General features: G+C 34.1%; 1 protein-coding gene across 2 annotated transcripts in view; it reads right to left on the bottom strand.

Annotated features, from left to right (window-relative positions):
• Positions 1-14,919, bottom strand: part of Rbp6 (RNA-binding protein 6) — a 786,239-nt gene that overhangs the window by 30,869 nt on the left and 740,451 nt on the right. For both annotated transcript variants that reach the window (XM_018509673.1, XM_018509680.1), the window contains exons 10-11: positions 9,025-9,057; positions 5,151-5,234 (exon numbers count right to left, since the gene is read on the bottom strand). In XM_018509673.1, the coding sequence (XP_018365175.1) occupies positions 5,151-5,234; positions 9,025-9,057 (117 nt within the window). The remainder of the gene's footprint in view (positions 1-5,150; positions 5,235-9,024; positions 9,058-14,919) is intronic.

The raw sequence follows: 14,919 nt of genomic DNA on the forward strand, positions 1-14,919 counted from the left end.
GCAGTGACTACAACAAGTGTAAACATTGATAGAATTGTTGATGGAAAGAAGAAATTTTTTATTTGTAGAATTTGAAAAACTAATTGTTTATACGTTACATATTCTCAAATACTGGAAAATTTGTATAGAATCAATCAATTAACTTTTGCATTTATTGATAATATTTTACGTAAATTTTCTTTGATTAATTAACTTGTGAACGAAAGCGTATTCGTTGATTTAAACGTAATTGAAACTCACTGATTTCACGTCAATATTTAACAAATAGACCACGTCGCTCTACTGAAACTTGCAGTGTAACTAATAGAGCGAATTTGCTGTATAATGTTATGCTGACGCACTAAACATCTCATCCATCTTGAATCGGAAAACATGAATCGAAGGGGCAGACGAGAGGATCGGATTTGTGACAATTTGCTGGTAATTTTGATATTACCACATTCGGAATTCAGTTATCATCATTACAACAATGTCACATAATACCATGTACATGTAAGCATCGTTATTTAGCGTTGATACACTATTCATTCATGCAACGTATGCCTCTGATGTATTCATATTTAAATACAACATATATTTCAAGCGTATATTTTTCGTAAAACATAAGTTGTAATAGCTAAATTTGAAAAGCACTTAAATAAAAACGTTTTTAATTAAACAAGAACAAAGGATTCTTAATGTTCGAAACAATCGAAATTATTATAGACAGGGCGTGTAAGAGTTAAATATCAAATTCAATTTAATAATCCAACAGATAAAATATAAAAACATTTCGTTTTTTCATTAACATAAACTAACTCGTCAACAAAGAGAGATAGTTTATAAAAATTCATATAAAAAAAAGATAATTTTCTCTTTAATTTTCGTAAAGTTAAGAAATTTAATATCTCATATGACTGATATAACATAGTAGGAAATAATGATTTTGTAAGAATAATGCGATTTGCATAAAAACATCTTTCGTACGCTTGCCCCTTCATTCGTAAGTTATCGAGAAAGATTTGTCTTTATTTGCCAATATACAAAATATATGAAACGGTTCACGAATGCAGTTTGCATCGTGAAACGATCTCGTTTGGCGCTTTCGTAACATGAAGGTGAATGTCTAGCGACGATCGTTAAATCACGGTCGCCGTTTGACTTCTCTTGAAACAGCGGAATATTTGCAGTTCGGGAACACACGCACGCACACACACACACACGTTCGAGCTTAAGATCTTCTTCTCTGAAGAAGTTCTCCACGAATATACGTCGTCGCCCCTTACCTAGAAATATCTTTCTTAACCCACGTTCCTACCTCACATGGAAGATCGCCCCGTTCCCATATTTGCAAAGAGGGTGGCTTAACCGACAAATGTTTTTCGGACATTGGAAATACATTGAGGGAATCGGAGTGAGGAACGGGGGTGACGAAGAATTCTTTATGGCGATCAATCATCGTGGATGATATCCACTTTTCCTTCTACCACCATGCCTCGTGAACTGTACGCAATAAGAAACACAAACCAGGCTAGGAGATCGGGAACGAGCGAAGAGGATGGAAAGGTAGTCGCGGGGGTGATCCCGAAATGTTATTCAAATGCGTTAAGTAGCGGGTGTCGAGGAAAATTGGAAACGATTCTGGGAGTATCGAGCATATCCCTGGAGAAAAGCGAGGATCGGATCGAAAAAGGAAATAGTAGGAGAAATGGAGGAGGATAGGCTTTTTGAGGGATGGGCCAACGTCCGAAAAACATTATACATTATTTATGAATTCTCTTCCCACCCATATATTGTTCTAAGAATCGATGTACGTAGATCTCAATTTCTCAAGACATTAGGAACCGCATTTCTTCTTTTAAACATTTTCTGAAGCAAATCTGAAGCGATATTGTTGGATGACACTATCTTCAATTAATTTCACTAATTAATTTCGATCGCGACGAGGCACCGATCGCAGTTTGTCCGGCGTTAACGACGTGACGCGTCATTACTGCTTTACATACTTGATATGAGGAGTAGCAAGCCGCGTGAAAGGGTTAAAATTACGTAGGATGGAAGGGTGCATAGTTTCGATTGCAATCGTTTTTCGCAGAATAAAATGTGCGCACATTTACCAGGCGTAAAATAACGAAAGCAAGCAAACGTAACACACGATTGATAAAGTATGCAATAATACATGTTAAGAAAAGTGAGGAAGTGTCTTAAAAGCATTATAGTTATATAAGTTTTACATAATAGTTTATATTAGAAGAGCAGATAAATCGCGCAATAAAGGAGACCATTAAAAATGGTATCTATGTAGAAAGCTTTGAAAGAGGAGAATGATGACATTTTATTTAATAATAAATCCATTAAAAATTGACTTAAGATGCAATTGTTAATAAAAATAAGATTTTTATAAAAGAAATAATTCCTTTGTATAAATAATATTTTTTATCGCAAACTTGAAAGAAATAGAAAATAGAATATGTTTTTGAAGATATCGATGAAAACGTCATGGCTTTTTTTTACAAGGTTTTATGCTAGTTTTCATTTTAACTTTTAAAACGTTATGGTTTTTTATATAGTTTTATCTGGTTTTCATTTTAACTCTTCGGTTTGGCTGCGTAGTGAAGTTTCAATATTATTAAACTCATATTTTTTTATTACATTCAATATATTTGAACTGCTGCCTTGTTTCAAATTTTATATAACAAAATCAAATAACAAAATTTATGACGTAATAATAAATAAATATCAGTAAAAATACAGATAACAATTTAATATTGTTAAAAGGAAAGTTTACAGAAACAAATCGGAACAGACGGATAAGAGATTGATAATTTACGGGGGTACAAACTAACGATTTACTATTCTTTAATTCTGTTCATGGAGTTTTAAGATAGGCCAACGTTATATCGAATTATGATAGAAAAGAGATGCATTTCCCTTAAACGTAATTAAATGTAATCTGTGATTACATCTGTGATTTAATTTTGCAAATACATTATGAAGAAGACTCGACTTTGAAAGGTTCGCCCATCCACTTCGATTTCAACAAATCGATGTCGAAAGATGGACGTGCTCATTTTACGTATGTAGGTACTCTATTAGTCGCTGCAGTCATGTGTATGTCAATAGTTGAATGCGTGTATGTGTGTGTGTGTGTGTGTATTTACATGTGTTGTGTATGTATATATTAAAGTGGACCGCGATGCGGTCCCTTGCGTATCATTGTCAATCGATACGTACTTGTTACCCTTGCCAGATATCAACAATGACATTTTACCCCGCTCCACACATTTTATATCGCGATCGATTTCACGATCCGTTGACCGTGTCAAACAGCTTTGAACAGTTTGAACTCAATTTTGATGACATCATCGATTTTCAAAATATCGATGTGTATTTACAAAATATATATAATATTAGTTTTACTGTACGCTCTCTCCCTACACAATTTTGGCTAATAAACACTGTAAAAGTAAAAGTATTTCTCTGATAACTTTTATCGGCTATTTCAATATTTAGTGGTATTTACTGATGAATTCGGACATTGATTGGATATTTGCTTTTATTGAGATTGCTATTGGGATATATTCGTTATTGAAAGGAATGATTGATTTCACATATAGTGGCTTACCAAAGTATTCAAACGGTAATACGCCTATATTAAATCGAATAAAATCGTCCGAATACTTTCACGAGGCATTTTGCACCCGGCGTAATCTATGCACATTTTTTTCCCCTCTATACCTTCATATTCTCATTCATATATACATATCAATATTTTGAGATTTTGAATTCTTTAAAAATGATACCCACAGCACAAGGGAGAATCAATAGTGCACCGTAGCTATAACAGCTCAATAAATTCCGAATCCACGGGTAGCACAACACACTTTTTCGCAAACACTCGATGATTTATTGTCTACCGCAGAACGAGAAAGAGAATAGATTATTTATATCCTTTGGAATCCATTGTTTCTTTAAAAAATATTTTAAAATATAGTAGAAAAGTAATGTATTGTATTGTATAATAAAATGATCGTCATGAAATCTGTCGAATATTCTGCTAATTAATACAAAGATGAATATAGAAATATAAAGAGAATATAAGAGAATATGAAACGAGATGTTATTAATATATATTGAGGCTAACAAATCTTTTCTTGATGCCCTTAAACCTTAAAACGATGTGGTATAACTTTGATATAGTAATTATTTATCAATTTGTACGATTCTCATCGCTGACTGCCGCTTGATAGTGTTCTCGTTATAAAAAAATACGCGAAACCAACACTGCGACAGATATCGAATAAGTACTCCAATAATGTACAAACTTTTTCAAAGAGAAGCGAGTCGATATCGCAGCCGAGCCAGCCGTCGTGTCGGCCGAGCTGACACTCTCTCTGCTAGATATTAATAATTTATCTCCGAATATCCTGTAACTAGGCGAAGTTTCTCATGGCTCAACATTTTCCCCGTTTTCTCTACGTCTATTCTATCGTGGCTCTCTCTCTCGCTATCGAGGGCTGCAAAAACTTTGTAAAATCAGAACTAACTCTCCCGGTTTTAAAGAGAAATCATGCTTTAAAGAATCTCTCGTAATCCATTCCTGCTATTTTTCGTGGAAATAGCAACGCACGTTCGGCGGAACCTGCTTACGTTCCGGGCGTCGGCGTCGCGTCGCGTCGTCGCATCGTCCAGTTCGAGAACTCGTGATCCCGGAATGGAGAGTCGCTTTGTCCCTCGCGAAAGTTTAGTGTACGTCTCTGCGGAGGATCCTCAGCTAGGAATCCTCGAGTATTGCACGCGTGTCTTTGCTTTCAAACCGCCCGAATCACTCTCGGCAACATGGGAGCTATCTCTCACCTCGTTGATTTTCACGTCGCAACACGCTCTCTCGCCGCGATGGGATCGGATGGACCAAGCGACAGCAAGTCAGTTAGCGTATAGCAATGAGTTAGAGTGCGCGCACAGCTCGTTATCGGTATCGTTAATCAGTGAGTTAGTTCACAGAGGCATGGCGTTGTAGAGATCCAGATTGGGATGGTAAAATAGCGGTGTCGGAGTGGGCGGGTTATGATGGGGCGCGGGCTGCGCCTGTATGAGGTTCAAGTTCAAGTTCAGGGGCGCGATGTGGGCCGCATTGTGGTGGTTAAGATGGTTAAGGCTAAGGTGGTTACCTGTCGGGTAGGGTAATCCGAAACTAGGGTACCCAGAATAGCCGCGGCCCGCCGCGTATGCCGCGTACGCTGCCGCTGGGAAACCTGTGAACACAACGAAAATTTCCGTTAAACTCCTCGTTACAACTCACTAGTCCTCTTAGCATTTGGGACAACGTAATCATTCGCGATAATTTTGTAAACGCCGATAAGCATAAGAAAATTCTTAGTTTTTCGCACTTCTTGTAACACTATTTCTTCTAACTAAATATTTTTCAATATGAAAATATATAATTTTGTTTTTGGTACCATGATACAGATATAGTTTAAGATTGTTTTTTATTCTTCCACGTCCTCGAGTTTTAAACCATTTCAGTTTCAGTATTATTTGCTGGATTAAATTTTGAGAAGTTTAAAAACGTATGAAGAAAAGTAAATATGTTTTTGTAAAAGATATTTATAAAGATAAAAATTTATTTTTTGCAAAAAAGCAGAAATCAATAATGAAAAGTCATGCAAAAATATCTATTACTATATTCAATTCAATTTGGCAAACAAAAGACTTATCTTATTTTTATAAGAAAATTTATAAAGTTATTAAAGAACTTAAACTATTAAAAAACTTTCTTATATTTTGCAAATTATATATATAGTTCACAAATATGTGTTTATTAAATCGATGAGAATTCGTTGAAAATATCGAAAATAATAAAACTTATTTACTCTGTTAATTATTAGGAAACTAGCTTAAAACCAGCAGTATAAGACTGGCAGGACCAAATTAGCAAAAATTAAATTGGACCTATCAGAATGTTTTTAGTACATTTTTAGTACTTTTTATTTTGTAAAATATACCATTAATGACAATTTTGTACTGTGTGCTATTTCGAAAAAAATCGTGGTGTTGCTAGTTTAATATTAAGAGGATCATAAAGTCGTCTGTATTACCGACTAAACCATATAATTTTTGTATAACAATTACTTTTTTCTTCTGATTTGAAAATCTTTTTCCAGAATTGAAGTTACGCATTAATACGTATCTGTGAGATGGAGTCTATCAGCATAGACTGAGAACGGCAAAAAATTTTCGAAATTGAGATCTTCTTTCCCATTTCTAAGTTCTTTCCAATATGGCGTTCCAGAACTGTCACGTCGTGACAACATTTGCTTCATATAAAATTCGTGCAATCTGTACTTACGAAGTAATAGTCCATAGATTAGTAGTTTGCACGAAGAAACAGCGTGAAATTCTTAAAATTGAACTCAGACGTCTAATTAAAATATAATTGTTATACAAAAATTTATGTATATGTGTGGCATGCATGAGTGAGGTAGTGATGTAATGATGTGTCAATGATGCGTAAATCGTCTGTGTGTAAGTGCTATTTACAATATGACTAATCTTTAAGATTCCCTTCAGTTGACAGGACCAATTCAAAATAAAGAAAAAGAAAAAATTATATCAGAAATCAATTGAATTGGATTTATACTAATCTGTATTACTAAGAACAATTTTCTATTATGTGTTATTTCTTAGAAAACAGAGACATTGCTAGCTTAATATATAAGCCGGCAGAACCATAAAAAAATAATATAAGGGCAAAAATGAACAAAACTGAATTTGTACTAATTTGTACCATTGAAAGTAAGTTAAAATTTTACGTTTTTTTCTCCTTAAAATGACTTTATTAGTATATACTTACAATCTATATACATTATCCCAGCAATAAAATCTAAACAATAACACTATTCTTTGGGCCGTCTTCAATTTGGCTTATGTAGTATTTTTTTTATTTAGTATTTAGAATGTAGAATCACGTAGAAAAGGAATTATGTACTGAGGGAATCATTGAAAGTTATTTTTCAGTGAAAATTGAAAAATCTGTACATTCTCATATGAGCCATAAACTGAGTGAATACTAGTAATTTTGGTCTTTTCTCGTCCTTCTTATCGTGATCTTAAGAGAAAAATTTCATTTTTTATTGAATATAAAATATTTTTCCTATAAATTTTATACCAAATAATGGATAAATAAAACAGATGATATTTTATTATTTTTAAATCAAATTTTATTTTATTTTATTTTCAAACCAAATTTAAATTTTTCGTTTTCGACACATGCATTTCAAGAGAACATGATAAAAGCAATATGATTGAAGAAAGTGTTCAGTCCCTGTGAAAAAGTAATTATATAAGGATTTATGGATTTTTCAATTTTCACTGAAAAATAACGATTCACTATAACATTGAATGATTCCCTCAGCACATAATTCTTTTTCTATGTGATTTTACATTCCAAAAATACTAAATATAAAAGACACTACATGAACCAAATTGAAGGCGGCCCAAAGAATAGTGTTGCTATTAAGTAAAGCTGGCACTTGAATTTAAGAAAAAAAATTGTTTAATGCGAATTAAATTAAGTTGGGTTTGTAACCGTTTGTATCATTTTCTTTTTTGTTTGTACCTTAAGGAGTTCAAAAATATAAAGGGTTGAAAAAATGCTAGCACTCCACTTTGAGATATTTTAAATTCGCAAACGGATTTGAAATTTTGGTGATATTTCGGATTTTAACTGGTACAAACGATTCCGAAACAGCACATGCTTTCAGATTTAAAATATCTTCGGAAATGGCGCAGCTAGTTCTGAATCTATTTTTGAAATATCGGCACAATCATCCCCTTAAGGGGGATCGAAATCGATTGTGGCACAATGGGTATAAATGATTACGAAGTAGCATCCGCTTGCGGATTTAAAATAACTTCAAAAATAGCAAAGTTAGCTCTTACCTCTATATTAAAATTTCGATACAATCATCCTCTTAAGGATACGAATGTGTGTGAAACCGAGTAAAGTACAATCGGTTACAAACAATTACGAAAGAACCTCCGTTTATGGATTTAAAATATCTCAAAATATTTTTTAGCATTTCTTCAACTCTTTATATTTTTGTATTTCTTAAGGTACAAACAAAAAGGAAAGTGATACAAACGATTACAAACCTATAATAACTTAAAATCAAATAACAAATTTTGAAAAACATTTTTTTATTATAACTTAATTTAATGCGCATTAAAAAATTTTTTTCTTAAATTCAAGTGCCAGGTTCACTCAGATTTCGTTACTAAAATTACATAGATTGTAAATTAATACTAATAAAATCATATCATGGAGAAAAAAGATGTAAAATATTAACTTACTTTTTTTCAATGGTACCAATTAATACAAACTCAGTTTTGTTCATTTTTTTACGACTATTTTTTTGCGGACCTATCAACTTATATATTAAGTTAGCAGTACCATTGTTTTCTTGGAAATGATACAATATAAAATTGTTGTTGGTACAAATTAATGTAAGTCCAATTCTATTGATTTCTGATGTAATTTTTCTCTTTTTCTTTTATTTCGAATTGGTTCTGCCAACTTAATGTTAAGCTAGCAGCGTCACATTTTTTTCGAATTTGCACGCAGTACAAAATTGTGATTAATGGTATAATTTAATATAAAATAAGTACTCCGATAGATCCAATTTGATTTTGCTGATTTGGTCCTGTCACTGTATAAAGCTAGATAAACTTATTAAGTTATATCCGTCAAAATTATTGCCATATCTATATTCTGCTAATTAGATTAAATTTCCATTAATATAAAAGCTAATGAGAAGTTAGTAGTTATTCTACTAAATTCTAATATTTACATACATTCACGTCAGTCAACTGAAAGATATGCTATAGGTAAAATGTATGTTAAAGTAAATAGGTGAAATGGACAATTATGTATCAAGGCTGTGAAGCCATATATAGCATCATTATTTCTTTAGTTATGTCTATAATAGGGATCGTCAGAGTAGGTATCGAGTTCTTTACTAGTCAGTACATATTTCACATACTCACCATCAGGTAATGCTCCCAGAGACCACATAAAATCTATAAGGAAAAACAAACTCGATTAAAATGTAATTTCGACATAGACTAATATATATTTTTGAATATTTGTTTACTTATTTTTATCAATTCTTTTTTCCTTTCGATTTTTTCCCCTTTATTTATATTGCATGTTCGTTAGTGCAACGATTTTAAGTCTCCATCAAAATTTCTGCAACTACATACGAAGAAAGATATTGATCGCTCGAAAACTTACAAAATAAGCTACGTGTCAGAAGTAAAGTTTCCACATGTCAATTATTTCCGCGAAGTTTTATATGTCGCAAGACCAATATTTTTCTTCGAGCAGGCGAAGGTAGGCGTAAACATTTAAGAATATGTACACGGAGATAAGTTAAGTATGAAGCGAAGCGTTGCAGAAATTCGTCGGGATTTAAGTGTAACGGATGACTAGGTCCAAACGATAAAAGAGAACGTAAAAAGAGAAAAAAAGATAAGAAATAGGATTAAAAGCTTTCTAGGTTAAATAGAGAGTATGAGAAAATTAGTGAAAGAGAAAGAGAGAGAGAGAGAGAGAGAGAGAGAGAGAGAGAGAAAGGGAGAGAGAGAAAGAATGAGAGAAATAGAATGACAGAGAGATCAAGGCATCCATGAAATTTCATAATTCGATACTAATCCAAAAGACCACACAACTAAGATTCTCACTATGTATATATGTATATCGCATCGACTATATAGCGCATTTTCTAAACTGTGTGACAAGGTACTAGGTAACTACGCGCGGCCGAGGTGTTTCCAATTCTACGACAAAATAAACCCTCCTATGAACTATGGTTATTGTAGCCTTCAAAGGTATTGGTTAATTATTTACCGTTAAGTAATATTTGCTAGGCTCTCTATATAGCTTATTAGATATCGACTAAGGGTCGGTAATATGCCACCAACTGAATGTCTTCCGCAAATGATAAATTTGCGGAATGATTGGATACGCACGTAATAACGTACTCTACTTTTTATTTTTCTATTTCATGTCGTGTGTGTATGTGCGTGGCATACTACCGGCACCACTACTCACATTTATATTGACGATACAATATTGAAAAAAACACTGACCACAATAATACTACACTACTAGACTCACTATGCTAGTGTCCATATCGACGTTGCTCTCACAATATTACGCAGATGGAAAAAAGTATAAGAGCGTTTATTCTAGCCATTAAAATACACTGATACATATTAATAGTATTAGTAATTTCGTACCTAAAGTCTCTCTACCGGGCTGGTATTGATTACGTCAAGCGCTCAATGGTATTTTACTATCATTTTGCACTCTTTTTCTCTGTCTTAATGGCTTTCTAAACTCTTCTGAGCTACAATAAGATTGCATGTACGTCGAGCACTATTTCGCATTTATCTCAATAGAATCATTTGCAGCATTATATAGATATGTATCTTTGTCACACTTCATCGAAATACGTGAATAGATCTCGACGATACTATATAAATAATTCTTGCGCGAATTACGCGCGTGCTTTTCTATATAGCATCTACGTATACACTCTTAACTTTCTCAGATGCAACATATCGATCTCACGTAGAGCAGACGTTTACGTACGACGTATTAATATTAACAGTCTCTCGCAGTTCCGAGGAGCGCATAAAGCCTGTCTCAGCTCGAGTTTACGATCGAGTTGCCGATCGATTAACGTTTACGTCACATCGATGGCTTCGGCAACGTGGAATTCATTGAGCTACTCTCACTAGAATTTTATGTTTCCCCTTTGATGTGCATGTCCCGTCTCGGACGAGGAGAAACATTCGCGAGGCCGTGTATCAGGAATGCATTCCGTCGAATCGTTCTGCGCCCCCGTTATCAATTATGTAAGACATCAGCGGATACTCTATATTCCCGTAAAACCCAAAATCAAATGGCCCAGCCAAGTGTCACAAAGACCAACAATAAAACCGCATCATCAAAGTCTGGTCTACTTACGAAACTGACAGTGTTGCGCCTCTCTGGTTAAGTACGTACTTTCTAGGACACACGTCTCACGCATTATTATTAAGATAACTGATGCTATGTGGCTTAAGAAGAGTTATGTAACGAGTAGTATATGAGTGGGATATATGGGAGCTGAGGTATTAGGTATAGATAGGTATACGCACGATATATATTTAGTATATATCCTATATATATATATATAGAGAGAGAGAGAGAGAGAGGTATAATATTACGTGTAACGTAATATAAATGTAACTATGTAACGTAGCTCGTTAAGTAATAGGTACAATATAATAGGTCTCTTTGAAGCCGCTGGTAATGCGTATTCTTCGCGGAAGATGTTTGAGCACCGCGCTTTATCTCGCTTCTCTCGCGAATTATTTTGCGGAATGAAACATGAGTGGGAATGTTACGACGGAGGCCAAATGCCTTCCCTGTGAACAATTCTTCGTCGACGAACGGACGCGAGTGCCGCGATCTTCCGCGAAGATGAACGCCTAAAGTATAATCTAAGCTAACGATATCATAGTGACTTCCCAAAAGCTATAGTCCACTAGTAGTCTCAACGATAGGAACGTGTACATAGTATATTAATTCGTTTAAAACTGATTCGCTCTAACTAATCGAACCTAGAACGCCTAGTCTCAATAATGTCTAAGGTCTGATAACAACACAAATGTTTACCTAATTACCTAGATATGTAGAGATAGATAGATATATAGGTTCCGATATGTATATCTGTTTGGTCTATTACAAAAAACTATAAGGTGTAATGCGGCTCTCACAAAATATATCGATATTAATATCAAATGCTATGGCGTTACCAAATAGGTAAGATACAAAACAATATATAAGGTATATATCGTCTGGCGTAATCTATAATGGATCGTTAGGTACATATTAATATGGAGTGTCCGAAAACCACTAATACATGTATTATTTGATATTTATATTTTTTTACAACTTGATTGTGAGGCTGTTGTTTGTCGTACGATGTTTACTGTTGTAATATTTTACATTCCAATGTAAAATGATAATCAAGCCCTGAATAATAATTTTCTACTCATACTTAAAATTCACATGTTTTTATCAATTTATATTTTTAGGATCTCTTTTTTCTCAAAATTATTCAAAATTATTCATTTTTCTCTCTGATTTGATTCTTAATATCAATGAGATGTATTATCGTGAGTTTTCGGACACCCCATATCAGAATAGAATATAAATATATTATACGTATATATGTATATATGTATATAGATTCACGTATGCATTTATATACATATAAATAGTGTCGAGCTCGTGTCTTTCCTTTTTGAGTATCTTTATATCGTTTAGAACACAGAGTTCTTTCTTGCTTCGACATTATGAAATTTCATGAAGTCACTTGCGAAAAATATTCCGGAAGACGCGACAAATGAGAAGTGCACGTGTCGCCAACCATTTCCTGCGGGCTCCCGTCGCGCTAACCGCTCTCTCGCCGCATCGCATCGCCGACAATTTGCGTCGGTATGCGCCGCTAATTGTTTTCCTTCAATTATCGCTCGCATGCTCGCGAGGAGTACACGCAGCGAACTACTATCTGGGAGAAGGAGGAGAAAGGATGTTTTTCTCTTGTATACTATTTCAATTTTTTTTTTTTTGTTAAAATATTCGTAATTAAAACGGCCTCGACAAAGAGCGCGTTTATAGTTTAAACAAACGATTATTTCATTCCAAAAAAATATTATGCCGTTTTTAAAGACGTTCGAAAATACGCCACGAAACGCGACTATTTTTCCATATTCTCTATCGCGACTTTCAATTATATTACTCGATCTTGTCGCGTAACCTCGCAGACGACAATTTCTACGTTAGAGCTTTGTTCGCAACGCGCTAAAATTTCAACTAGGTTCTATCAACGAATTGACAGCCGCCGAACGACGAACATACAATCTCCATCGAGGACTTGTCGTTTTGTTTCCCCATCGAGGTGACCTGAAAATTGCTGCTCACCTTGTCTTTCGATTTCCTGTTCTCTCATTCCTCCTTCGTTGAAGGTTCGATGTCGGTGTTAATTTCTACGGCGTTTTAATCGAAGTGCTTTTAACGGCAAGTGTGATGGACACCGAAAATTTAATTATTCGACGTCGGTAGATGATTGAGATTTAGTTAGACACGACTTGTATAGTTACTGTTCGTTTATCCTGCCTGTTTTCATTAGTATGTAAAAGAAGATGTTTTCATATAATTATATTCATTTTCAATAGATGCTTTAATAATAATTATACTAATCTGACAATGTAAGACAACTTTAATTATTATTAACTTCTCAATTCTCAATACATCTCCGATTTTTCAATTTTGAAATATTATAGAAATGATTATGTAACTCATAAAAAAATGTATTTTAAGAAAACGTCAAAATAAACTGTCTTTCTTTTGAAAAGTCAAAGAAACACAAAAATTTTATTTTTAAATTTAATAATGTTTTATTGAAAAGCAAAAACTTTTTAAGATTCCTGCTTTATGTTTTATTGAACAAATTGTAAATTTATAAATCAAAAGATAATCCTATTATTCTTAAGATTACAAGATCCATATAAATTTTAAAGTTAAATTTTTTAAATTTAATAACGTTTCGTTGAGAAGCAAAAAATTGTTTAAGACTTGCTTTATGTTTCATTAATTAAACGTAGTAAATTTAAAAATCGAAAGACAATCCTATAAGGAGATACGTTCGACGCGACGGCGTTTTATTTGAGCATCATTAGGTCGTTTTCCCTCTACATTTGAACACTTTGTTTATTGTCCTACTATCTGCGTTACTAATTATCTACGAAATAACTACCAGTCTTTTGCGATCCGTTTGTCTCGTTGCTACATGTCTACTTTCTTCACTACGAGAAAATGAGGCCCCATAGGTAACTATTACATCGATTAAATCTGCAATTCGCTACGCGTTTTCTTCTGCTTCTACGATCACAGTTTCGCCGAACATTGCCAACCGCGAATAGCTCCGCGGAAATATCGCGTTCTCGATATGTATTTCGAACCGATAAATAAGAACGGTTTTCCTAAATCTACAATATTGCACTTTTTGAAATTGATACCTATCACGCTCGATCGTTTGATCACTGAGTGACATATATTAATTAATACTTTCGATTTCTTTCGTTGACTACTTCAAAACGAAGAACAGTCCCTCAATTGAGAAATGTATAGAGTGCTGTTTAATTCACTGTAATATTTCATTAAAAAATTACGCATTTATTACGAAAGACTAATTTTTTTCTCAGCAAGATTCCTAAAATCTTACAATCGATAATATTATAAATAAAAATCATAAAAAGTACATTGACTTCTTCAGCCAATTAAGTCTTAAATAGATCCAAAAAAATATACGTACATATATTTCTTTTATATGAGCATTCTTAATTCACTGAGTTTCAAACTTTATAATTCATGCAATCTAAATCGATCTATCGAAAACAACAAGTTTTTTGGCACGTATTAAAATATGATTTTTAAGCAAAACTGAGAAAGACTATTGCGTTTGCGATGAAAAATTGTATTATATTATGTTGTCCTTTGGGACATACAAATTGTAAAACTCACGACGATATGCTACAACGAAATTGAAAAATGGCGACAAGCAATATAGAAAAGAAGGATGACTGATCGATTGAAACGAAACGAAATCGGACGTAAGTACACCCCCGGACGAGCTAGAATTATTGCGGGCGCGAAAGGGGTGTGAGTATCGTAGGTCATAGGCCGATCGTAGGTATCGGGTGGTAAACGGCGCCCATGTCGAGGCCCTGAACACCGAGGAGATCGCTCATGGAATAGGTGAGGGCAGCGGCGCGGGACGCGGCCGCGACCGGATGTGGGCGGTAAGAGGCCGCGGCCGCGGCCGC

The sequence above is a fragment of the Trachymyrmex cornetzi genome, unplaced genomic scaffold, assembly GCF_001594075.2.
Source record: "Trachymyrmex cornetzi isolate Tcor2-1 unplaced genomic scaffold, Tcor1.1 scaffold11, whole genome shotgun sequence".
In the NCBI taxonomy this organism is placed as follows: domain Eukaryota; kingdom Metazoa; phylum Arthropoda; class Insecta; order Hymenoptera; family Formicidae; genus Trachymyrmex; species Trachymyrmex cornetzi.